Below are 24898 nucleotides of genomic sequence, written 5' to 3' on the forward strand. Positions count from 1 at the left end.
TCTTGTCACATTTTGCGGGAATTCTTGACAATATAAATGTTATATTCAGTCATTATTACTGTATATGACCGAGTATAGTCCCAGGAGGGCCTGGCTATGGAATTTGACAAAAATGATACTGCAATTATATTAACAATGAATTTATCAGTGTTTTTTTCCCTCAAAATTTAGCCTAATTGTGGGGTGGGATTATACTCTGAAATGACATATTTGATATAATATATTACTGTATAGTTTTGGCAGAAAAATTGAGTATTGTTAAATAGGAGAGAGTCAATACAAATATATTCAAACTACCATTTGTAGCTTTAGGCAATTTGGCAATATCTTAGCTTGCAGAAATAATAAAATCATAAATTTATTAATCAAAATTAATATATAGATGGAAGTTTGTTAAAGAAGCAATGTTTTCCGCAATGAAGTATGCAGGGTCTTCTAGAACAGTGTTGCGCTTCCTATGGACCAAGCTGCAGCCCAGCCACCACTCAGTTGTGTAACTAACAATCATTGGAGTCCAACCATGGTGGTGCTGAGATAAGAAAATATTGGGAATATATGAACACTGGTAGAAATTGTGCTGATCCACAGTCAAGTAGAAATTGAGAGCAGCCTGGGGTCCCCCCTTCATCATGGCATTTTAAAATCATGTCTAAAAACCTATTTATTTAATGTATTGTTCCAAAAAAACTTGAAAAATGAAGATTAATACAAAAATACTTTGAATAAAAAGGACAAAATAAACAGTTAAATTCAACCAAAAACCAATTGGCTAGCAGCCAATTTGAATAATTTTTGCTTTAACTTTTATTTATTTTAACTTTTTTTAAGGTAAATAACATTTTTGCCAATCCAATTTTCGGTAAAAGTGAATAACTATTATGTCACATTGAAATTGCATATTTAACCAAAAAAAATGTTTTTTTTGAGGAAGACAATACAACATTAAAAAAGCTTTTTATTAAAATTGGTTGTTGTCTCTGCTGTACCTATTTGTTTACCGGTGCTATATAAAAACAAATTATTATGCCACCATAGCATTTTACATTGCATTTACAATTTTTAGAACATTTTTAAAAATGTCTCAAGTCGCCCTACGACTGTTAAAAAAAATAGTCTGCGGAATGCCATTATAGAAAGAATGGAAAATGAACTTAAAAAGTAAGCGAAGTGACAGAAACAAGACGATCTGGAAATTTTGAATTAAGCATAGTGTGGAAAATGTTTGCTCTGAAAACATTGTTATGAATGATGTAATTGTATGATGATTGTAAATCAAGATATATTGTATAGCCTTTCCATTATAATTTACATAATAAATCAAAAGTGTAAATGTAGTGATTACTGGTACAACAGCAATTATCATTACGCACATCTATACATCTGAATAATAAAAATATTGAATTTATTGTTATGTATGTATGTATGGAATTTCTACAGTAATAATGAATCTACCCAGAAACGGGAAAGATTTCCACTGTCCACTATATGTTGGAAGGTGTTGATTGTTATCAGTTCATTATCTCATCATCACCTCCTATTATGGCACAAGCTACATTTTCCAGGACAGTCAACACAGACACTGACACAAATGCAACAAATGATGCTATGTTACGCACTTGCCACATCTTTGGTTCAATTTGACGATTGTTATGCAAGTAGTCCACCATACCAAGCTAGGAAAAAAGAAAAGAAGTTTGCAAATTGATTAACAACAAAGTTTAATAGGCTATTACCCTTTTCACACCTGCAAAAAGTAACAACTTGTATAAAGTTGTAACCAGGTTTGCATAGTGTGACTGTGAAGACAATTTTCTGGAAATTGTTTGGAAGAAAAACACATATCCACCAATAAGAGGCCTGTTTTTGTTCTGAGATGTCATAAGTTGTTACTGCGCACCCTGGTATTAAACTGACCAATCACAGTAATCAAATAGCACGCAAATATGCTTTCTCCCGAGATTTCTCATGGTTTGCATATGCATGTATGGAAACATGTAATGTTACATTAAAAAAAAAATGTATGCAGATGTGAAAAGGGTATTATAAGATGATTATTTTAAAGTTATAAAAGAATATGTTTTGCTGTGCTTATTACTGAAAATAAGAATGCCAATCTAGAAATGTAGCACTGTTTATTTCATTGTAACAGTTAAATTCTACTGTTTAGGGTATTAAAACTGTGCCTAATGTACGTACAATGAAGTAATTCGATTGTGAAAACAAATGAATATGGCCTTCAGTGCTTCGCATTAATTCTATTACGATAATAATAGTAGAAACCTAATAGAAACAAGCATATACTATACAGTACTATTCATCATTAGTGATCGATACATTAAGATATAATAAATACAGTAGGACCTACATTGGCATGGGACTAAATGCGATACATAAAACAGAGATCTGTAAAATAGGCTGCCAAATAGGTTTTAAATGCCCCATTTTTCTAACGTGACATCAATCGTTCCATCTCTTACTAACAAGAACATGAACCGGCCACAATGTTACAAAATAAACAAAGGTTGCCTTTGCTGCGCAGGCGTCATCAAGCCGCAATTTGTTCATCAAGAAATATTTTCGGCCAGTGTTGTACGACGGTAATCAGATCAGGACTGAGGTTTTTATCCAATTAGGTTGAATGGTAAAGACATACTGTACATGGTCAAATGCATTATTTAATAGTATTGTAATTTTTAATTTTCTGAGGTTTTCAGAACAATCAAATATAAAAATTGCATATTTTATTATTATCAGCTACTTAAAACTATGGTTGTAAGAAAGTAAACTTTCTGTAAAATAGTCTCATTTTGACGAAATTTGATTTGTTCAGCAATATCTTGATATTGTCATATAACCCTAGACGCAGTCATGTCAATAGAGCAATCAAACTGCACATACGATATCTACATGGGTACATTTTGTTGTTGATCCTGATTTAAAGTATAAGCAGTATCAGGGGGGGATTATCACCTATCTGATAGGACAGTGATTAATTTACTAATAGTAATCCTTGGCCACATTGCATAAAGACATAAAATAAATAAAAATTCTCAACTTTCTATAGAGGGCCGTGGTAAGAGACATGGTGATCAAAGAGAGTTTATTCGAGGAAATAAAGACCCCGGGTTGTTTTAATCGAGGAGGACATTTATTCAAAATAATGTTCTATAGGGGTGTTTATTCAAGGGAGGCATTCATTCGAATAATTACGGTAATTGAGTGGAGTGGCGGAAAGGTACCGGCTCTGTTCTGGGGCAGGAATTTCTTCTAGTTGTCAATAAACATATGATATTGCTGTTCTATAACAGCCTGTAAGTGGCAAATTCGTCTAGAAATGATGGAGTCATGTATTTCAAATCTCTCAGTTTGGTAACTTTAACCATGTCCATTTTTAACATCAATCATTAATAAAACTATTTCTGACCATCTTACAATTTTAATCCGTGGATTACCTTACAAATACAAATTGGCCATGCCAGTCTAATGCCTCATACAAGAATATTGGGCAGGTTGTTGAATACAAAGAATAAGAATTTACAGAAAAATTCTTGTATTTGTTACATTGAATTGAGTACTCAACCTACCCATCCACCTCGCTGTAGTATCCAAGTCGCCAGTCTTTTCCTGGTAAATTTGTGCATACTATCAACAACCAGATTTGCAAATCTTGTGTTTTCTTGTTGCACACAATCCACAGCCAAGGTTGCAGTGAAAGCAAACAGTGATACAATTCTAGCCCAGCTGATACCTCTACCGATAATCTCAGAAGCAACAGCATTAAACACTCCTTGGACATGTTCTTCATTTTCAAAGTTCATCTTCAGATAGCCACATACGTCGGCGAATAAGTTTGGATACATCGTTTCATATTCTTGTCCTACTTTAATTAATTCACGTGAAATGTCGCTATATTTTCCATCTTTGTGAATCTCTTTTTGAACAAGTTTGAGCGATTTTAATTTTGAATATATATAGTCTCTGCATATGTATTTAGTTTGTAGTACAATCTGTTCTTCTGAGACAGATGGAAAGTCGTTAAACTGGTGTAATATCTTAGCCTGTATAGCTAGAAATACTTTACTGAATTTTCGTCCGGTCCGCCCAACATTATCATTAGGGGTCATGTTTGACCAACTTGTTGCTGCTGCCGACGTGCCTGTTGTCGGATTTGGACCTAGGCCTAGGCTTGATGTGTCGTTTTTATCCGTCATTTAAAGAACAGAAAAAGTCTATAGTTAACAACAAACCTTTTTTGAATAATGTATAATAATTAAAAATAAGCCTAAAGTATTTTGATACTATGCAATATATCTGCCGCCACAACAAATCACAATTTCAGGCCTCTCCTCTCGAGTTGCCCGCTTCATTGAACCTAAGTGTAAATACGGAAGTAGGATCCCGGAAGTAAAGGTCATAAGTCCCCGCCTACACACACACACACACACACACACACGTCAAATTGGGCATGTTTTTTTTTTTTGGCGTTTTTCAATTTGACCTGTTTAGCATCAATGATCGCATGGCATCGGTTATAAGCAAAAAATTGCATAATTTGAGCACACATTTATTTTAGCTCCTTCTTTACAAGTTATTTCAATATTATTAGATCATCAAGTTCTTGACTTTATTATGTCTCTGACTGAATATGGCCATATGATAAAAAATAACCCATGATATTTTTGTACTCAGGGGCTAATAAATAATAGATTAAATATGGCTACAAAATAGAACCTTTCATCTCATATTAACTAACATTTAAAGAGAGTTCAGATTCATAGCGTGTTATGCTCAAGTTAGACACATAGGCCTAATGTCTCTTTGATTTAGTCAACATTATTCCGGATACTGACAAAAATCATACCATTTTTATGACATATAGCCTACCGTACATCTGTTAATTTTACTTCTTATGACACCACAGTAAGGTATTTGCTTGTGAACATTTTGCTTGTTTGAAAAATTGATTTATAAACAAGAATTACTACCGCTACGTGATCTGGTAAAATATCATAACCATTAAGCACGGAGCCTAGGTCATTAAGGCAACATTTTAAACAATTTACATTTTAAATTAAACATTGGTTCCGTTTCACGGCGGAACAGACTAGACGTGAAATGCAAACGCAACAAGTGTGAAGTGTAGCAATTAGGCCTATATTCAAATCCGTTATCAGTGATAATTAGTGTAAATATTCGCGAACAGAAATCGATGCCCTGACATCTAAATAATTATCTTGTTGGCTTGATGTGAATTATTATTAAATCTGACAAACGTTTTTTGAATGAGAAGCCTGTTGATTTATTGTTTCTTGTCCTTCTAATAGCGACTTGTATGTCTATCAATGCAGTGATATCAGATATTAGTAGCAAATACCTTGATTCCCCAGCCGTATTAAAATGCTTACTTGGGATCAACGCTGAAACATAACTGCTGTTTTGGAAATCAGTTAAAACGGTAAATTTACAACAGATGTGGGTTCCTTTTCACGTTGGTTTCGTCTGCTGAAAGAATGCTAATCCTAGAAAGATGTATTTACTGTATAACCACTGGACAAACAATCTGATTGCTTCTCCATGCTCACCGCTGGAACATAGCGAATGTTCAGACTCACACGGCGTTAGGTTTGTTATCTAACGCAAGGCGTACGGTAATCCATAGCGTTAAAGGCCAGGTGCGGGCAAAAAATTTCTATTGATCATACATTCCAATAATTATCGATCTATAGTTTCCCCTATGTTTCATATTTTTTTGGGATTTTATTTGTGTTACACGAGCTTGTTGAAAATAAGCACTTTCTTATCAGTGGGGGGATAGTTCAAATTACACAGTAAAATCTCTATTCTTTAGTACACAAATTTTGTAAATAGAGAGGCATTTTAAAAAGCTATGAAAAATAAACGGTGTGGTAAAAAATGTTATCAGATGACTAAATATAGGTAATATAACTTGAATTTTACATTTCTGGTATTTTTATTTAACTTCAGATTTTTATTTTCATGCTATAGCAAAAATTATCCACCGTATATCCACCATCTTTTTTCACCTTCTAGGGAGTCACCAGACATGTTATTACATTAGGTTAAACTACCTAACTACTGAAAAAAAGTCTTCCTGGTTTTTATAGCAGAATTTTGCCAAATTTTGTATTTGACCATATTAAGGGAAATTCATGTTTTTTCATCTTGATTTCTGTTACAAATATTTGATTTATGTACAAATAACCAGATATTATATTTAAAATTCATGCCTGTATCTGAGCTTTTTAAAATTCAATCCTGCTAGTGTTATTAACGCCACTGAATGGCGCGGCGTAACAGCTACATAACGCTGCCAGGAAAAAAATATTAATTTATAAAAAATCTATTTTAGTTAAGATCATGGGACTGCTGACTCTTGTAGTTATCTGGTTTACTTTACCATTCCCTGACGTGACCAATTCATCTCTGTATATTTTACATTATGACTTGTTGGTCAATATGAATGAATGAACATCCATATTATGTTTAGGCCTATTCATTCCATTTCAATCGCACACCATGATCAAATTACGACAAAAAACGTAAATCGGGCATGTATTTAATTTGTTTGTGTTGTACCATTGATAGAAAATGAATAAAGGTTGAAATGAATTATTGAACCCATATAAGCTTAAATTGTGTGTAGGCCTAATATTTTAATAATTACCGTATACATCCGTGTATCTAATCATGAGCCATACGAAGACATGATATTATATAATTTACTGATTACGATTACGATTTAATATAAATGAACTAGAATTTAATTCGACACTTTGACGAATTAAGGTGATCAGTGTGATGTGAACAAATTTTCCGACATCTAATAACTAAAACGCAACATGCACGTACAATTGTGAGCACAAAGTCATGCATGCCATCCTATGACCTGAAGCACAACGTTTATAATGCTGAATTCCGTCATAGGCTAGAATATAAAGTAGATATATCCTTCAGGTATACTAAATATACAGTGTAGCATAGGTGACGGGATCCACATATTCAATTTTTTATTAATTTTTATTTTATTAATTTTTTTATATGATGACGTCATCAAAATCAAACATGAAAATAATTTCGGAAGATGATTGTCTGAGCAAAAATATATTAAATTTAGAAGCAAATTAGACGCAGAAGCTCGGTCGATCGGGCGCACTCAAATGTGTATTACTTTGACGAAAGAGATGAAAACTATACTTTTTAACAACAACCGATATGCACAATTTGTACATGAATTCATCTACAATTCAACAGCTTTCATAATAAGTGAAAACATCTTAACATTTTGAAACGCTCAAAATGGCCCGAACATGCTCTAAGTTGATTACAAATTGATTTTGAGCATCGCTATTTTGACGTACGATATCGCGCAAAAAATCCAGTGTACACGTACATTTTCCATGCTTGTTGATCTGAAGTTTATGTGTAGTTGTAATTGATATCTGACGTTTATGTTTAATAAGGCCAATTCTTAAAATGGCCCCCTTCATGACGTCACGATTTGGTGATTACGCTGATGGCCAGTTTTTGATTTTTTTTTTGTATTTCATTCCACAACAACAGCGAATCATCACCACAGGCTGGTTAAAATCTTAATAAAAACTACTTTTGATACAAAATTTAATTCATTAAAACAAGATGACATCGAAGATAGAAAAATGATATTACAGGTTAACTAAGACCCCATTTACACTTTAGGTTTAGTGAGCCCGAGGCCGGCACTTCGTATAGTGTAAACGCTCGCGGTCATAAATGAACGTCCTGGGTCAACTTATAGTTTAAAGTTTACAAAACTTACAGGAAGTCATGTATGTATAATATAACAACATGGCAGAAAAACGGAGTAACGTTGGAGGAAGAAGATGCCTTGGCCCTGCATGCTGGCAATAGACGATTTTCGCGCTACGGAAGACATCTTCTCGCAGAAAGAGATGACAAACAGTCGTTACCAGACGAGCGTACAAAACCAAAATAACATAGCGTTTTCAGGGGATTTCGGGACACCATGTTAATTGAAAAAAATTATGAAAAAAAATACTGTCAAGTAAAATGTATGAAAAATTAGAAATTGGTCGAAAAAACACCACACTGATATGACGTAAATTTAGTGACCTTCAAAGAGCAAACTTGTACCGAGCGCTTTCGTGTGCGAAAGCAAGTGTAAACACAAAAGTGCCGGCTAATAAATCGTCGATGAAGTGTAAATGGGGTATAAGTGATGTAAAATAATAGAACGGAGTTTTTGGACAAGTAGTTCTCGAGAAAATGCAATTTCAGTTTACTTGTTACTTTAAGACTGCTCGCCGGATTTTAAAAAAAATCTGTCCTATCCTTTAACACTGCAGGTCTGAAAATTATACTAAAAAGTGGTCCAGAATTGGGACTGTGGTCCGGATTGTCTCCAAAATTTAATGAAGTGGTCCTTGACCACATACCTATCTGTACATTTTGGTAAAGATCTTATAATTACTGTTTGATTTGACTAACAATGGAATAGCAACGCGAAAAACAAGCGACGGGTGGATTTTAAAAGAAACTACTACTACTCGTATTAAAAAGCCGGTACATTAAATCAAGTTATGTTTTAAAATTACAAATCACAATTTATAACCTTGCCTCTTGTCCAAAAATGTTTTATCTTGTTCTCGATAAAATGCAATTTCAGTACACTTTTTACTTTAAGACTGCTCGCCGACTTTGGAAAATTTTCTCCTATCTTTTAACACTAGCCGGCCAGAAAATAATATCACTTTTGTTATTTGTGAAGTTATTAATACACCAATTGTCTTGATTTTCAATAGGCATGGTCTGAATATATACCTATCTACACCAACAAATTCAGAATGATAACTTGAAAACTGTAGGCGCTATCGTGCTAACAAACAAACATACACACAAAGTAAATACTATACTTGGCAAAATGTTATTTTGCCAAGTAACAGACAGACAAACGCGATCTATTACATATAAATAATTATATAATAATATTGGTGTTATTACTTGGGGAATTATATTGTGAAGAAAGTCTTGAAATAAAACTACGTATACAAACATCAACTCTACTAAACGGAACATTAAAAATAGGAAAGGAACGCAAACTTCTAGAATTAACATGAATACCAAACAACTAAAAAGGAAAGAAACAACATATCATGTAATAACAACCTATGCCTAGGGGGGCCTAAACGGCAGGCACGATTAAAACATTTAACAAAAAACCTACAAAACTTAACTTTGTCTAAAATGATTTTGTTGACCATACACGAGAAACACATGGGTTTCAGTTTAAGAGAAACAGACATGGATTTACACTTGGAGACATGCCCTAGTGCTGGCTCCATGCAACAACACTATCAAGATCCTGCTGAAGACCCTTGACATCATCATCGGAGCCGACAACACGATACAGCTTCAGGTTATCGACATACATAAGGCATTGTGAGTTATTGACAAAATAGGAAGATCATTAATGAATAAATTAAAAAAAAAAGGCCAAAAATAGACCCTTGGAGAACACCAGAGGGAACAAATTTAGAGATAGAAGATCAATGACAACACATTGGGTGCGATTAAAGAGATAATTAGAAACTAAATTGAGAAGGGGCCCAGTAATACAAAATGTATTAATAAGTTGCTTATGGGAAAGGCAGTCAAACGCTTTAGAATAGTCAGTAAAAATAATATCACATTGTAATTTTAAATTAATAGCATTAAGTACAGTTAAGAAAGTAGCAAGATTTGTTTGGGTTGATCTGCCAGGAACAAATCCGTGTTGGAAAGAACTCAAAACAGGAGATAGGCCTACATGGGAACAAATTTAGTCAAAAAGAATGCGTTCAAAAATGTTGGAGATGCATGGAAGCAAGGAAATAGGACAGTAATTGGTAATTAGGTATATGTCATCTTTAAAAATGGGACAAACATGCTTCCATACATCAGGACATTTTCCGGTAGAAATAGATAAATCAAATAACTTTTTTTAAAAGGAACAGAAAGGGGTATGGCACCAGCTTTAAGTAAACGGTTACTAATCCCGTCGTAGCCAACAGCTTTGTGTTCACATAATTTGCCAAGATGACCTGAAACTGCATCAGTGCTGACAGCTACCGATGAGAGATTGTCCAAAGGATACATCAGAGTTAGAATCTTTATAAAATGTATTAAAATAAGTAGAAAAAGCATTAGCTTGGTATAAACATGGTTGTTATACCGGAGCACAGATGGTAGAGCTGATGATTTTCGACATGCTCTGATCACGACCAAAATATTTTAGGATTGATGTTAATTTGGATAAAGCATCAACATAATGTCTGTGTCTCTGATTACAAAGTTTTTAAAACTTGTTCTGACCGTCCTGAAATTCTCCATAGCAATCCTAGTATTATTCTTTTCTGAATTATAAATAATTTTTCTTCAAGTTTTAAAGCTTTGTATAGCTCATGGTCAAACCAAGGTGGACGCTTCCTCCTTGGTCTAAACACAGGAACTAAATCTTTGATTGTTGCATGGAGTAAATCATAAAATAAAATAGTGACTTCATTAACATTATCAGTCATGTCAAGTATGCTCCATGGAATAAAATTGAGAGTATTTACAAGATCATTATAATTGAGTTTTTTAAGATTATATAAAATTCTATTATTACGATTTATATTACAATTATAATTACTATTGTACTGAAATTTATAAAAAAATCGAAATAGATTCATGATCAGATTTAAAAATGTCAAGTCCAGTAGTAACACTTGATGAGTGCAAAATTATATTACTTATTACCAAATCTAATATTTTATTATTGCACGTGATCAAATGATTCCACCCACATGAATTCTTGATTGTTGCTGATGATAATAGATTTGAATTTGTTTTGGACCAGTAGTAGCAAGCCTCCGCCTCTCCAACCACCATCACTCCTATCTTTCCTGAACAATGACAAATCCTGAAAGGACACTTCAGGATCATCAACAGATTCGTTTCACTAAGGGCAACTATATCTATGCAATTGGCAAGTAAATATGAAACGTATCCATTTTGTTCTTAAGGCTACGAACGTTCTGATAATATTAAATATGAATTTCCCGTGAATTATCACCTTCGGGTCCAGGGTTTCGTTCAACATCTCCAGGAATCACTAACACCTGGCCATGAAATGTAGCTTGTGAATTACTGTAGTAGGTTGCCGGTTTGCCCACAAAATAGTATCTTTCTTTACAGTGATCCTTGTGTTGTGTGAGACTGTCACATAGACTCTAGACCTAGGCTCATCATCATAGTAGCCAGTGAAGGTGGGAGTTGTCAACAACTTAGTGTTGCTCGCCACAATTATACGATCTGAAGGGTTGACTAGGCCTAGCTGGAAATATGTAATTTTCAACATCAGAGAATTGAATCACATAACTTACAGTTTGATACTAAATAATGTTCAGCAGTATCATTATCCGTAAATCAACTTGAACAATAATTATATAACATAAATCAGCAGTATAAAAAAGACAGCTTTGTGATATAAATTTTCACAGACATCTTGTCATGACCGACCATGTTGAATGGAGTTGTGGGAAAGATATTGTGAAAATCATTGACATTGAACTTGAGATAATCTGCACACAAAATCTGTGGAGAAATAAATAAGGAAAGAAAGATTGTGTACAATAACACTATGTTATTTTTTAAGATTACCTAATAATGATATACTGTCTTTGAGTGAAAAATGGATTTTCCTCAATGTTTTCTGTACCCCTGATGATTTTGAACATCGATAAGTTCCTCATCTTTCTTCTAGTGTTGGTAATAGCTTTGATAGGTGTTCTTCAGCGGGAAGATCCTTTAGTTTAGGCACAAGCTTGGCTGCACGGGTTTGCGTTCTTTCTCAACTATTCTTGAGTCTAACTTGGTTTGGAGACAAACTTCTGCCTGTGTTGATTTGTTGATGTCTTAACCATTTAATTAGACCACTGGTATTTATTGTTCAAATTCGATCGCATAATAGTGACTCTCGTGGTGCAGCGAATAATAATAATAACTAGCAGGTAACCGTTTAATGGACGGGCACCATGATAAATTAAGTGCATGGCCTACATGTTCTAGAAATGGATATGTGTATATGGCACGTCATTGTGAGAGTCTAATAAATAGAGTATTTATATTATAATATCGAGGAGTTATAAAGCACTATGTTGTGATCATACAGTAGAAATTGAGGGAAAAAAGCCTAAACTGAAATATGGGGCGTCAGGTCGATCATCCCGGACTCGAGCGCCTCCTACCCTAGCTAGTAAAGAAATTGAAACTCATAAAGTAAATATGTTTACTGTATTAAGGAAGACAGAAAGGTTGTTTCACTGTTCACACTTATAAATATTGTAGCCTACTTTGATTGATGTATTGTTATTTTTAATAAATAATGGGCAGGGGCGGATCCAGGATTTTGTGAAAAAAGGTGCGTGTCCAGGGCCGTCGACAGGACCTGTGGCGAAGCGAACTTTGTTAAATGACGCCCCAGATGGCCGGAAATGGTACTCTCGCACATAAAATTCATGATAAATGGCACCTCTAATTTGCAGGAAAATAAAATAACTCATATGTAGCATGCTACCAATGAGCAAAACGATCATACTTTAAATAAACACACCTGAATAATTACAGGACGATATAACATTATTTTGTTTGCCAATTTCATTCACTCAGTATTTAGTTTTGATTGCGTTGCGTTCAAGTTCAATTCGAACGTACATCTAGGGGAAGCCCCGAAAAAAGCGCAAAATGTAATGCTTATTAGGCCTATAGCGCAATATTTATTTACATCAATTTGTTGAAGAAATTAAATATATAAATAGGTATTGATACAGTTGGGTGGGTTGCCTAGAAAAAAATCGGAGGGTGCGACACCCCCCCCCCCCCACCTCTGGATCCACCACTGATGGGCCCATGAGATTACTATACCTCCATCTGGTTCGGGATTTATTTCGAAATCATTCAGTACTAAATGAAATGCATGCTCGATCGATCGACGATGACCTGCTGCCCGTGGCGCTCTTTAATTGTTATTGTATACTGCATGCTCGATCGATTTTGCTAGTGGAAAACGGCCGAACATTGCCGAACGCAGTGTTTGGCAGTTGCAAAGTAATTGGTCTAAAAAACACATTTTTTCGTACAAATTTGCCGCTCTAATAATATAGACTAATACATAAAGAGGAATTAAAAGGAGCCCCAGCCCCGGCGCTAGTATCGGACTTGCGGTTAGAGGAACACACTTTGGCTTAGAGCTATTATATTAAGAAGATAGATAGATAGATAGATAGATAGATAGATAGATAGTATAGATAGATAGTATAGATAGTATAGATAGATAGTATAGATAGTATAGATAGATATCGAATCTCACGAAGAGATACAATTCACAGGCATAGAAGAGTAGAGTTAAGTTACACATTATCCAGAAAGCACCAAGTTGTTTTTGTGGGTAAAACAAAATGACAACAATACAAGTTATAAATGTTTATTATAATCATATGAAAACGTAGAAATGCAGAATAATAAACTAAATCTACTACCTAGTTTACTAAATCTGTTCATGGCAATGTCATTAAACTGTAAATGCAAATAAAACACTCTCAAAATCATTGATAAGTATTACGGATTACAAGTTGGACATAAAATAAACTAAAAAATGGCATTTCATCTGAGCAATAGACCTACAATTTAAAGTCTAAATAACTCATAACATCACCAGCATCACAAGTTTGGTAAGAGATTTTATTATAAAAGGTTTAAATGTTTAATTTGAGACTTAATGTAAGAACAACAATAAACATAAACCATATACTTCAAACGGCAATATAACTATGACAATGTAAAAGTCCTAATGTTAAACGGTTGTACAAAACACGTGTTACACAAATTGTGCCGTTTAATTGTTACATTACAATATATAGTATTTAAATATATTATTAGGCTACATTGACTTTCCATTTTCCTAACCTACCTTGCATTTCAATCATGAAGTTGTACCGTATCAGAAAACTCCAAACCGTCCAGTGATAAACTAGAAGTTAATTTAATTTATCTAATTAATGTATAAACGACATTTGTTATCTGCGTCCCAACTTAGATTCGAACCTGAAATCTTCTGCTTGATATGCAGGCATCCACCACATAGGCCACTAATGATTTCCAATTGGATAGCAATTCACCATCGGCATGTACTATGTGGAGAAGCACCAGTTATCGATTGTACGCACGCGCAACAGAGATCAAATTGATACGCCCTCATTTTGTTACAATCAATCAACAATCATTAATTCACAAGGCGGGATCTCCAAAATTGAATATAATTTATATATTTAGAATTATATTTATTGTTATATATATGATAATACAAATCATTTACATATGTCTACTGCATGTTATTATATAATTATATACAGGTAAATATTATTAACATTCACAAGATTCTAAACGAAACTGCTTAAACACAAAAATATGTAAAATAGAAACGACGAGCGTTAGGCCCTACTGCCATGCTGCGAAGTTTAACCCACATTGTGGTAAGCCTATATCGACCTTCCCATAAATATTTTAAACTTCACTTTCTGTTTAATGTTTTTTTTCTATAACTGCAAGGGATACAAATCATATTATTAAGTCGGACGGAGCTAGCCATGAATAAGTTCCATTATGCTTGGTTCCCACTAAAAATAACATAAATATAGTTTCCATTCATTGGTCACTCGTTTGCATTTCCTCTACGTTCTTGCGATGCGTCTCTAGTGGGAACCACGCTTTAGTGCCGGGCTGTTGACTAGCATTATTATTTTCCCCAGCACATTAAGGCAGAAACCAACATTAAAACTTGAACATTAAACAGTTATTTTCTAAATGGCATACATTTCTACCTATACGTATTAGACAATGAACATGTTGAAATTTTACTTTTCATTGTTGAGTGGTCTGCTTCAATGCTTAAGATACCGTAACCGAATGATCGCTGTACGTTTCTGAATTGTAGTAAGCTCGTTTGTAGTAAGCATTGGATAGTGCACGTGACTACGCTTTTTTGACGAGGCTACTACTATGTAAGGGCTCCCGAATTGTCGCTTGTGATTGTCGTTGTGAACCAAGCTTGATATTAACTATATCAGTGTTTCACGTATTAACAATTTAGTTGTGTTTCAAAGGCAACTGTGAGTTGTGATATATGCACATTTACACTGTGTGGGACATTCGTTCATTGACATTGTCAAATATTTTATTATTTTAGTTGCAATTCCATTGCCGATAAAGGTGGACAGAGATCATTGCGAGCAGCCGGTATATTCGTCTCTCTCTCTAGTATAGTGATTTATGAACTTGTTTACCTTTTTATGAGAAGCCACCGAACATGATCATTATGCACACATAATATGCATTTTTGCACTGCGATTCATTTTATGAAAATGTATTTACAACTATTCAATGTACATTTTTAGTGTTTTTTTATATGGGTGGAGGGGGATCTATGCGAAAATGCCTAATGTTAAATTGAAAGAAATGGTTACGCACAATATATAAACCCAATATTGAGCCTTATATATATAAATTTTATAGATACTAAATCAGGAATGAACGTTATATTCCTCCGATGACCACTACGTTGGACGTTAAGTCATCGAATTGACAGAGTTCTGCCGTATGTAGGGCCTAGTGATCTTTAGGCGACGTTCGCATGCATATGCGTTGAAAGTGAAACGTGGTTATAACGTCTATTTTCCGACAGCAATAACGTACAATATTATGTTATAATATAAATATAATTATTTCTGTCAATTTGATTTATGTCTCAACTTGTTTAAAATTTGCAAAGATGAGTTAAATTTTAGGAATTGGTCTCACCCCCAGGTTGGATGTAGCCAATTTGCGTTTACGTAGAGGTAAACCAATTATGGTAGAGGACATATACAATAGACATGCGCCCTTATCAATTGTATTATTCTTTTCTGTATTGTAGTATTGTACCGTACCTTGAGTCAAACATAAACATAGCTCTCCACTTAATGTATAACATCTTCACCGCGTCTGATGTAACACATGTTATTACTGTACTCGACCATTTTAATGGCACAATACGAAACAATCCTTTTGAGAATTTACGAATCTTCACATGCCCTATTTTTATTATTAACATATTGATCGAACTCCGCTTTCCAATTTACCATGAACTTAGTACTCCAGTCATTGAATTCCGATTTCCATTGTATCTCAACTTCATCGATATTACCTTGAAACAAACATAACAAAAATGGCATTAAATATCCGATCGTACTGATATTTTAAGATACGGTGTCATATAAAAATAACCATTCATAACTTTTTAATTAAAAAAAATTGAACAGCAAATAACCATCTTTAACATACAAAACATTAGCAAAATAATCATACATGGATATAACTGTAATAGATGGCAGTTAACTTTGATATTAACTTAATATTTCTGTAATACATTTTTTCCATATATAAAATATTCTGAATTGAACCAGGAAATAATAGGTTTAAACATGAGCTTTGATTTTATACCTCCATGGTTTAAATAATTAGGTTTCACGTTCCTATTTCAGTTGTTTTTTAAATAATGGGCCTACATACCAATGTTTAGTGCTCATGGAATAACAAAACTGACTTTTTTATAATTTATGACAAAATCAATTTTACAGTATGACATTGTAAATTGACATGAAAGAAGTAAATTATTTTACTCTTTAAACTAAATTAGAATTTTTGAAAGCTAAAATAAATCTGATAAAAGAAAACTATAGATTTACACTTTACCTAATATTCTTACCTGTTTTGACTTCTAATGTAGGAAGATAATTATCAAAGAACATGCAGTTATTTGCTCTTGGACCTCTGCCAACAATTGTCTTTCCTTCAACTAGGGATCCATTCAAAACTAGATACTCTAGTTTTTCAGAAGAATGAACCGGCCATATATTGTTTTCCCTTTGGAAATCAGATTTTATATTTGGATTTCTGAAACAAAAAAAAACATGTCAGTTCAAAAGGCAGAAAATTGATTCTCTATCTTTTGAATTACAAACATACATATTGTGTGTTGAGAAATGACATTTTGAACACTGCAATATTTTCATTTCATAGTATTGTTCGGACCCGCTCTAGCAACAACGGCAGTAAATGCACACATGGACAGTTAGTACTCGTTCTGTCTAGCTGGGATGAGAGAATATAAATTATTATTTACTGTGACAAGCATGAGAAATGTAATTTCCATTTACTTTGACAAGTGACAGGAATCTCGCATTGTATTATATTTTGAACGAGTTTTTACGTGAGTCATTTTGAATGAACCCTTTAACCAAGATTCATTGAATTGAGCACCAAATTTTTTTTTTTACAATTACTTTTACACAATACTATAAATCATAACAATAATTCTTTGTTTTATTATTATTTATGATTAAGTAAATATGATTGATTGAAAGATGTTTATAAACAATAAGCATATTTTAGTGGTTTTGTAGAATATTTACGATCTGTGACTGTGTGTTTCTTGAGGCATACATTTTAGCGTGAATGTTGGGCGGATTATCTAATCTGTTATATATCATTGTCTAGATATCAAACTCACCCTGTCCTAGCAAAATTGGCGTAGTAAGCCATCATTTGCCGACTTAACTGCTTGTCTTCGTCACTGAATCCATTTTCTGGATGAAGTGGTATCCCAAAAAAATAAGCAATTTCATCTCCATGTAACACCCCCATCCATTCTGGGAATGGACTATTCGAAGCCCGCTGAGTAAATCGATAATAATAAACACTTGAACTCATATCAGCGTATGCTTTTGCTACTTGAAATGTGGGACAAATAAACTGATAGTCTCCTGCTGATTGGTCAATTCCATCACGAAGTTTTGCTTCATTGTCAGGTTCTAACCAATCAGTATACTGGAATTGAATTGCGTCATGAGTAAATTCATTGGCAGTTGGCCAGCTGAATTCAATGGCCTCTCGGAATTGAGCTTTATTCAGTAAACTTTCGGTGTCTTTACTAAATCCCGGAGTATCATAAATAAGAAAAAAATTTGCTTCGTTCGCGTTGCTACCAAAAATGACATCATGCTCTACAAACGTTTGTTTTTTAATAGTTTCCTGAGGAGTTTCAGGAATAAGATTGCCGTCAATTACCGGCACAAATGGAAAATTGAGAAATTCTGTAGTAACCCACATGTTAGCTAATATATCCAGTACATTTCGTGATCGCAAGCAATTTACCATTTCATTTACATTGAAAGGATGACCAGTGCTACTTACAGTACAATCTAACGCATCAGCTAACTTTATTCCTCTACTAGTACCCTCTTCCTTAGTATAATATGCCCATGGGGACGTGGCTGTTGCGCTTTGCATTATAGCACGATTAAAAAGACCCTGACTAATCGGAGAAAAGAGGTGAAAATTAACACTAGCAGAACCAGCACTCTCTGAAAATAATGTTACTTCACCTGGGTCTCCACCAAATCTAGCAATATTATCTTGAACCCACTGAAGTGCAAGGGCTTGGTCAAATAAGCCAGCATTTCCCGGTGCTTCATCCCCCATCGCTAAAAAGCCTATTGCTCCTAACCGATAATTCATTGACACAACAATAACATTTTGTTCAGAAGCCAGTGTTTTGCCATCATATACATCAAGTGATGCAACACCACCAAAAAAACTTCCACCGTATATCCATACCATCACTGCGGCGCCAATAGGTCGTGGGTACGGTACCCATACATTTAAATTTAAACAGTCTTCATCGAGCTCCACATTAGGATTCCACATTTCGGTTCCTTCAAATCCTGGAAAATAAAGATCAGGTAACTGCATGCAACCAAAGCCATATGCTGTCGCATTAAACGTTTTTAACCATGCTTGTTTTTTCACAGGTCCTTTAAAACGATTGTTTCCAACAGGTGCTTCAGCGTAAGGTATCCCGAGAAATACATCAACTGAGTTTTCGAAAACACGTATACGCTTTCCCAGAATATTTCCGTCATTTGTTTCTTGATAAACATCTTCACTTGCTACAATACTTATTAACAAAAGGGAAACTGTCACGTTTACAGCAAACATGCTGGCTTCTGTAAAAAAAAATATATATGAAAAATTATTAAAGGCGTGGAATAATTTCTGCATCCCTAATTTACCATTGCCGCTTTTGTTTTGTTTCATTATACCCTTTTCAACTATTGTTCATGCTCCACATATTACCGTATCAATCGTCTTTCTCCAAGTCGTAGTTTTTAATGCATTTTGAAGGATAAAAAAGAAATCATACATTCCAATAATTATCGATCTATATTTTTCCAATAATTATCGAACTATATTTTCCCTTCTATTTCAAAATGTTTGGGATTTTATTTGTGTTACACAGTTTCTACAGCGCAAGTTTGTTTTTGTGTGGGGATAGTTCAAAATATTCCCATTTTTTGTACACAAATGTTGTAAATAGAGCGGTAGACATTAAAACAAAATATGGAAATAAAACGTGTGGTAAACAATGTTATGAGATGACTAAATACGCAACATAACTTAAATATTACGTTTCTGGTGTTCAACTTTAGATTTCAAATATCCACAATTATTATACCCACCAACTTTTTTTTAACTTTCTATGGAGTCACCAGATATTAGTATTACAACTACCGAAAAAAGATGTCAAATTCTGTATTTTACCATTTTAAAGGGAAATTTATGTTTTTTCGTCGTGATTTCTCTTACACATATTTGATTTATGTACAATTAACGAGATATTATATGTAAAATTCATGCATGTACCTGAGCTTTAACATTAAAAAGATACAATATCTGTAGGCCTATTTCCGAATAAATGTCAGTATGGCGCGCCGGGACGTTGTTCTCTGTATAAATGAATAATTTCGCGTCACGTAAAATAGGACTAACACGCCCTCACACACTAGTACTCACTAGCTCATAGAATAATAAATGTAGAGTGGTTGATGGATAAGGCGATTCGTAGCGTATTATTAACTACAGTACATATTCGTTGTAGATGTCATTACAGAACAAACTATTTCCATAATTTTCTTTTAAAGTAGGCCTAATCCATGAATACTAACTATACAGAGGCTATCAATCGGTGTTGTTTTCAGTGTCTAAAAAGGTAAAATCGGATTACGTTACGGATACAACGCATAAATCATGGATGAATGAAGTTGAAATATCATTTGAGCCCACAGCACATTCAGCATAGATTTCATAATGTTCAAATCCAAAATAATTTTGAATAAAATTATGTATTGCTAATTTTTTAAGGAATACGAAACATACTGTATGTTTAAAGCAATGTAAATGCTAGCATAGTTGGGACATCCCAGAAAATGTGAGTTGTATAATAACGTACATATTTCCGATAAATAATTAAATAATGTCTCAACATGTTGGCATATTGTGTCTTTTAGATTTCTTGCTTTTTATGCGGTATGATAAAAAGATAGACATTAAGTTTAAATTAAATTAGAAGATCATTATTCATATTTTGATATTTAATGTGAATTGCACTATAGAAAGAAAGTCTCTTTTAATTTGTTTCAATATTGGTGTCAACAGGCGTGTTTTTGTTAACATTTTCTATAGCCTCCACTCCCTCACTCACTCACTCACTCACTTACTGGAAATTTATAAAAACATGTAGGATTTGATATGGATTCATTATAGAAATGGGCGGATCTTTGAAAAGTGTATCTCGTTTGATACTGAAGACCTCTCTGAGGAACTATAAGTATATGCATATTTAATTTTTTTCTTATATGTCTTATAACTTTCCATAATAAGGAATGATAAGATTATAGTGACCTTACGAAATTGCTAGTAGGCCTAGGTATACAAACCTCTGAATCTCATAAAATAGTGAAGTCTTTTAAAAAAGGGTTGAAAAGCGGCCATTTATAGAAATTATTTATTAGAAATAGAAAATATAGCTTATTTCATCTGTATTATATTCAATTAAAGAGATGGAAAATGGTTTGATGTTATTATCACTGTATCCAAAATACTATACACGTATAGGCCTACGCGACTCGGAAACATTGTTTTAATCAGGAATCAATTAGTGAGGTTTGCTATTGATTTTTGTTTATGATGTTATCTGAAGGCTCGTTCATATCATTATTTTGGTAGTCTTGAACAATATCAATTTAAAGAAGAGTTAATTTGATTTAAAGAAAGCGCAATTCTGTCGTGAATCCGAATCATTCGATTTTATACTGAATATTAGACCAAACTGCACATAAATTATTTCCCAACGCCTTTAAACATAAAACTACTTTGCTATTTATATTACCCTTAACTAAGGAATGTGAATACTGTATACATTTTATTCAAGTAGCTATATAATGCATCCTATACTCAGTATGTCTACCGCAAACGGATTTTCATTCATTATAATATTTAGTTTATGTTTAGTTATCTTGGTCAAGTCAAGTTATAAACCAATATATTTGGAACCCCCAGTTTATAGAAACAAATTTTAACGTGTTACTTTAAAGTAAAGTTATAAGAGCCAAAATATGTTTAAATGGTGGCCATCTTGAATTTCAACATGGCGAATATTTTCAACTTTAATAACTATGTATTTGGAATCCACATTATTTACAACCATAGACAACATTTTTAACCTGCTATGTCACTTAAAGTCAAGATAAGCCAAATTAAGTCTAAAATGGCGGCCATTTTTTTCTCTCGAATTTTTAGAGTGAAGATCTAAAAATTGAGCCGGGTAAATAAATTAATGCATTAGCAGCCCAAAATGAGCCTAAAACACATGTTTACTCGCTTTTAACATGAAATGCTACATCATCTTATTAGAGTCGAAATATGAAAATCTGGACTAGTCTAATAAGAACCTACACTTATTTGAGAGGCTACCGACAATAGGCTATTCGCATAATAACTGATACACAATTTCTCGTACCGTTGAAATTACTTTATACTTTGAAGTTGGTGAGCTTATCTCCGACATTACTATATACACTGTATACAGTAATACTAAGATTTTAAAAATTGAAATGAAATAGGAAATGGAGGACTAAACAAAGTGGTACACAGTATTTGCAATTGACAATTTAATTAGGCGTGGTAATAAATCAACTGCCATTAAGAGCGATATAGATGAATGATTTGAGCCGTGTGTACAAATCATGTAAGCCTATCGTCAAATGTACTCTACTTACTTATATTACGTGTGTACAGGTATAGTATGTGACTATAGAATACATGCCATGTTCCTACAATGACCGTTTCAAGATAATAATCCTCCTGTAACTCAACCAAATATTCATCAGACCGAGATTCGGTGTAAAAGTTTATAATTTTGTAATGTAAACACCAAAAGTCACACTTTGATTATCAGTAGACGTTTTTGACAAAAAATGTCTTTGGTTAGCGGTACACGTTAAAACGGTTAATTTCAAGTGCAGCATTAATTAGTACTTTTTTCATTAAAGCGTTTAAAGTTCTGTGTTTTCTTGTTCGAAATAACTTGTAGTAGTTCGCCATAATACTGCACACAGTATATTACTTGAAGATTCTTCAAATCTAACATTCCATTAAAAAAAACTATAGGGAAAATGTTGTAAATTATTGATTGGCAAAATTAGAAGGGTAATTAATCGGTATTGAAAGCTACATACTGGTTTGTATTATCATTTGGCCTACGTTATAGCATCCACAACATTATGATGTATAATTAAACAGCGCAGCTTAAGGTAGTGAGGTTATTGTATCCGAATAGACTGTACTGATCTGCATGTTTCAGAAATACTATCTCAGAGCCGATACTATAAAGAATTTTGACAGAAATAATCACAATACGTTGGGGCTTCCCTGGAGCGATGCAATTAATCAATGAACAGCACTTGTACAAAGTGTATGTCAACCTAGTTCATTTATCAATCACCTCCTATAATGAACTTTCATTTCAGTCATTTAATAGACGTATTGAATAAAGAAGAACAATGTAAATATAATTTTTGGTACAACAATATCGAAATGTTTTAACGTGATGACTGTATTTAATAACACTAATTACGATAGTAATGTTGCATATAGTACATTCGGTCGCTTATTGATTGCGCAAACAAATTCAGCAGCCTGTGCATGTGTGAAGCTTTAAGTAAAAATAGATTTGTGTCAACTAACGCTATAGTAGTGATCCAATGGGTCGTAGTGACAACGGACGCAGCTTGAGTACCGACTAAGCTTTGATGTGAACCGAATTCTTGTCTTATAAGCTATGAGGACGTCGAACGTAAAGAACTTTGGCATTTTGCAATTAGTGATCCAACTGTTCGTACGCCACTCGATCATCCAGCTGCATTCCGCTGCAAATTTCTAATTGGCTAATTGTATCCTCCGCATGTTCCAATAAGTCTAAACCGTCTTTAATGAACACTGATAATTCGTATATATATACTTAATATTTTATTATTATGGTAGGTAGAAATAACATGTCTACTGGATACACTACATAATGGGTCATGTTATAGAATTATCGGTACCCATTGTAGTGATTTCGGTGAGTTGTTAATTCAAGGCTAATTTAAGAATAAGAATTATTAGAAATAAATCACAGGAAAGCGGATTGCTATACATACATTTCAATTTACTCTTCGGAAATTCGAACTGATTTACTGTAAACAATACGGCAATATAGCGTATTAGATTATACAGTACATGTGAAGTATATCGGAGCAAATATTTTATAGCGACCATAATAACAGGGATAGTGTGAAAAAGGAGTAATGGAAGTTATAGTATTAACAAATATTAATACATATAAAAAAAAGAATTGTCGAAATTAATGCATACATACCAAAAGAGTACATCTTCCGAATCCAAATGTTCATTAATTCCGATGTATGTTTGTAGCGTCTAGATAGTCCAACGCTTATGTTGAGTAAGAAAACAACTGATTTAGCAACTATATTGATATGTTCTTTTACCTTTCAGTTGAGTTGATCATTAAAAGAATTAAACACAACTTGGCGGCGGCAGCGCAGTCAGACTTAAAAAACAGGTTCGGTTTGTTATATTGTGTGAAGATAGCCAATTCATAGGGTAGCCTACTATCACTGAACATTCATTCGGTGAAAATACATTGCTTCATGGTTTCTGCTAAAGTCAACAATGTATTAATAAACAAATCCGTGATAACTTGCATCACAAACGCGATCAGAATGATATGTCCCAAAAAATTGGCAAATCTATCAATGTAGATAATAATTATATTGTGAGGGCCAGGATTTGGAAATCGAAGAGGGCGGTATACTAAGCAATTTTCAGACAAGGTTGAATCAGAAAGTCATGGTTGTATTGACAATTGGGGGTGACAATGTGAGATTATTTTGAATTATCTACAATTAGAGTGTCAAGATTTAATAAAACATTTTTAGCAGTATTTTCATTCTTTTGTTTAAGGGCAAACCGGGATTATTGGGTCATGGTACTCAATATCATTAATTTCAAACAGATAAAAGCTGACTAAAATTGACATCAATTTTAGCTCTATTAAAAAAGTATATTATTTTACATAAGTAACGTTTCAAGGCTAAATTTTAATGCTGGATTAGGCTTAGGTAACTGAATACAGGTGCGTTATTATCCCACGATTGCATGTATCAAATCATCCGAATCGGTTTAGAAAAGCAAAGTACTCTGGCTTAAACGGATAATGTGTACTTCCGACACTCTTTCCATTACAGCCTAATTATTCTTGCAACCCACTTATTTTCAAAAAGTATCAACAAATGACTGTAATACTATAAGCGCGTTCAACCACATTTGTACATCAATATACATAACACATAGAACGATGAACTGTACA

At 33.6% G+C, this 24898-nt stretch overlaps 2 protein-coding genes across 4 annotated transcripts; both read right to left on the bottom strand.

Moving 5' to 3' along the window:
- Positions 1–804: 804 nt before the first annotated feature.
- LOC144842219 (bcl-2-related ovarian killer protein-like) lies at positions 805–5590 on the bottom strand. Of its 3 annotated transcripts, none has more exons than XM_078698629.1 (3): positions 5406–5590; positions 3585–4185; positions 805–1673 (listed from the first exon to the last, which is right to left on the bottom strand). In XM_078698629.1, the coding sequence occupies exons 2-3, from the start codon at positions 4122–4124 to the stop codon at positions 1509–1511; spliced, it is 705 nt and encodes a 234-aa protein (XP_078554755.1). In that variant the 5' UTR covers positions 4125–4185; positions 5406–5590; the 3' UTR covers positions 805–1508. The 3 variants fall into 3 exon arrangements, with proteins under 3 accessions (XP_078554755.1, XP_078554756.1, XP_078554754.1); XM_078698630.1 differs by lacking the exon at positions 5406–5590 and adding an exon at positions 4862–4866; XM_078698628.1 differs by lacking the exon at positions 5406–5590 and having other exon boundaries at positions 3585–4701.
- Positions 5591–13505: 7915 nt separating this feature from the next.
- Positions 13506–24391, bottom strand: LOC144842652 (cholinesterase-like). Its single transcript, XM_078699149.1, has 4 exons — positions 23888–24391; positions 17642–19136; positions 16838–17025; positions 13506–16276 (listed from the first exon to the last, which is right to left on the bottom strand). Exons 1-4 carry the CDS (start codon positions 23919–23921, stop codon positions 16146–16148), a joined length of 1848 nt encoding a protein of 615 aa, XP_078555275.1. The 5' UTR covers positions 23922–24391; the 3' UTR covers positions 13506–16145.
- Between the last annotated feature and the right edge of the window lie 507 nt (positions 24392–24898).

The sequence above is a fragment of the Antedon bifida genome, chromosome 5, assembly GCF_963402885.1.
Source record: "Antedon bifida chromosome 5, ecAntBifi1.1, whole genome shotgun sequence".
NCBI classification, from domain to species: domain Eukaryota; kingdom Metazoa; phylum Echinodermata; class Crinoidea; order Comatulida; family Antedonidae; genus Antedon; species Antedon bifida.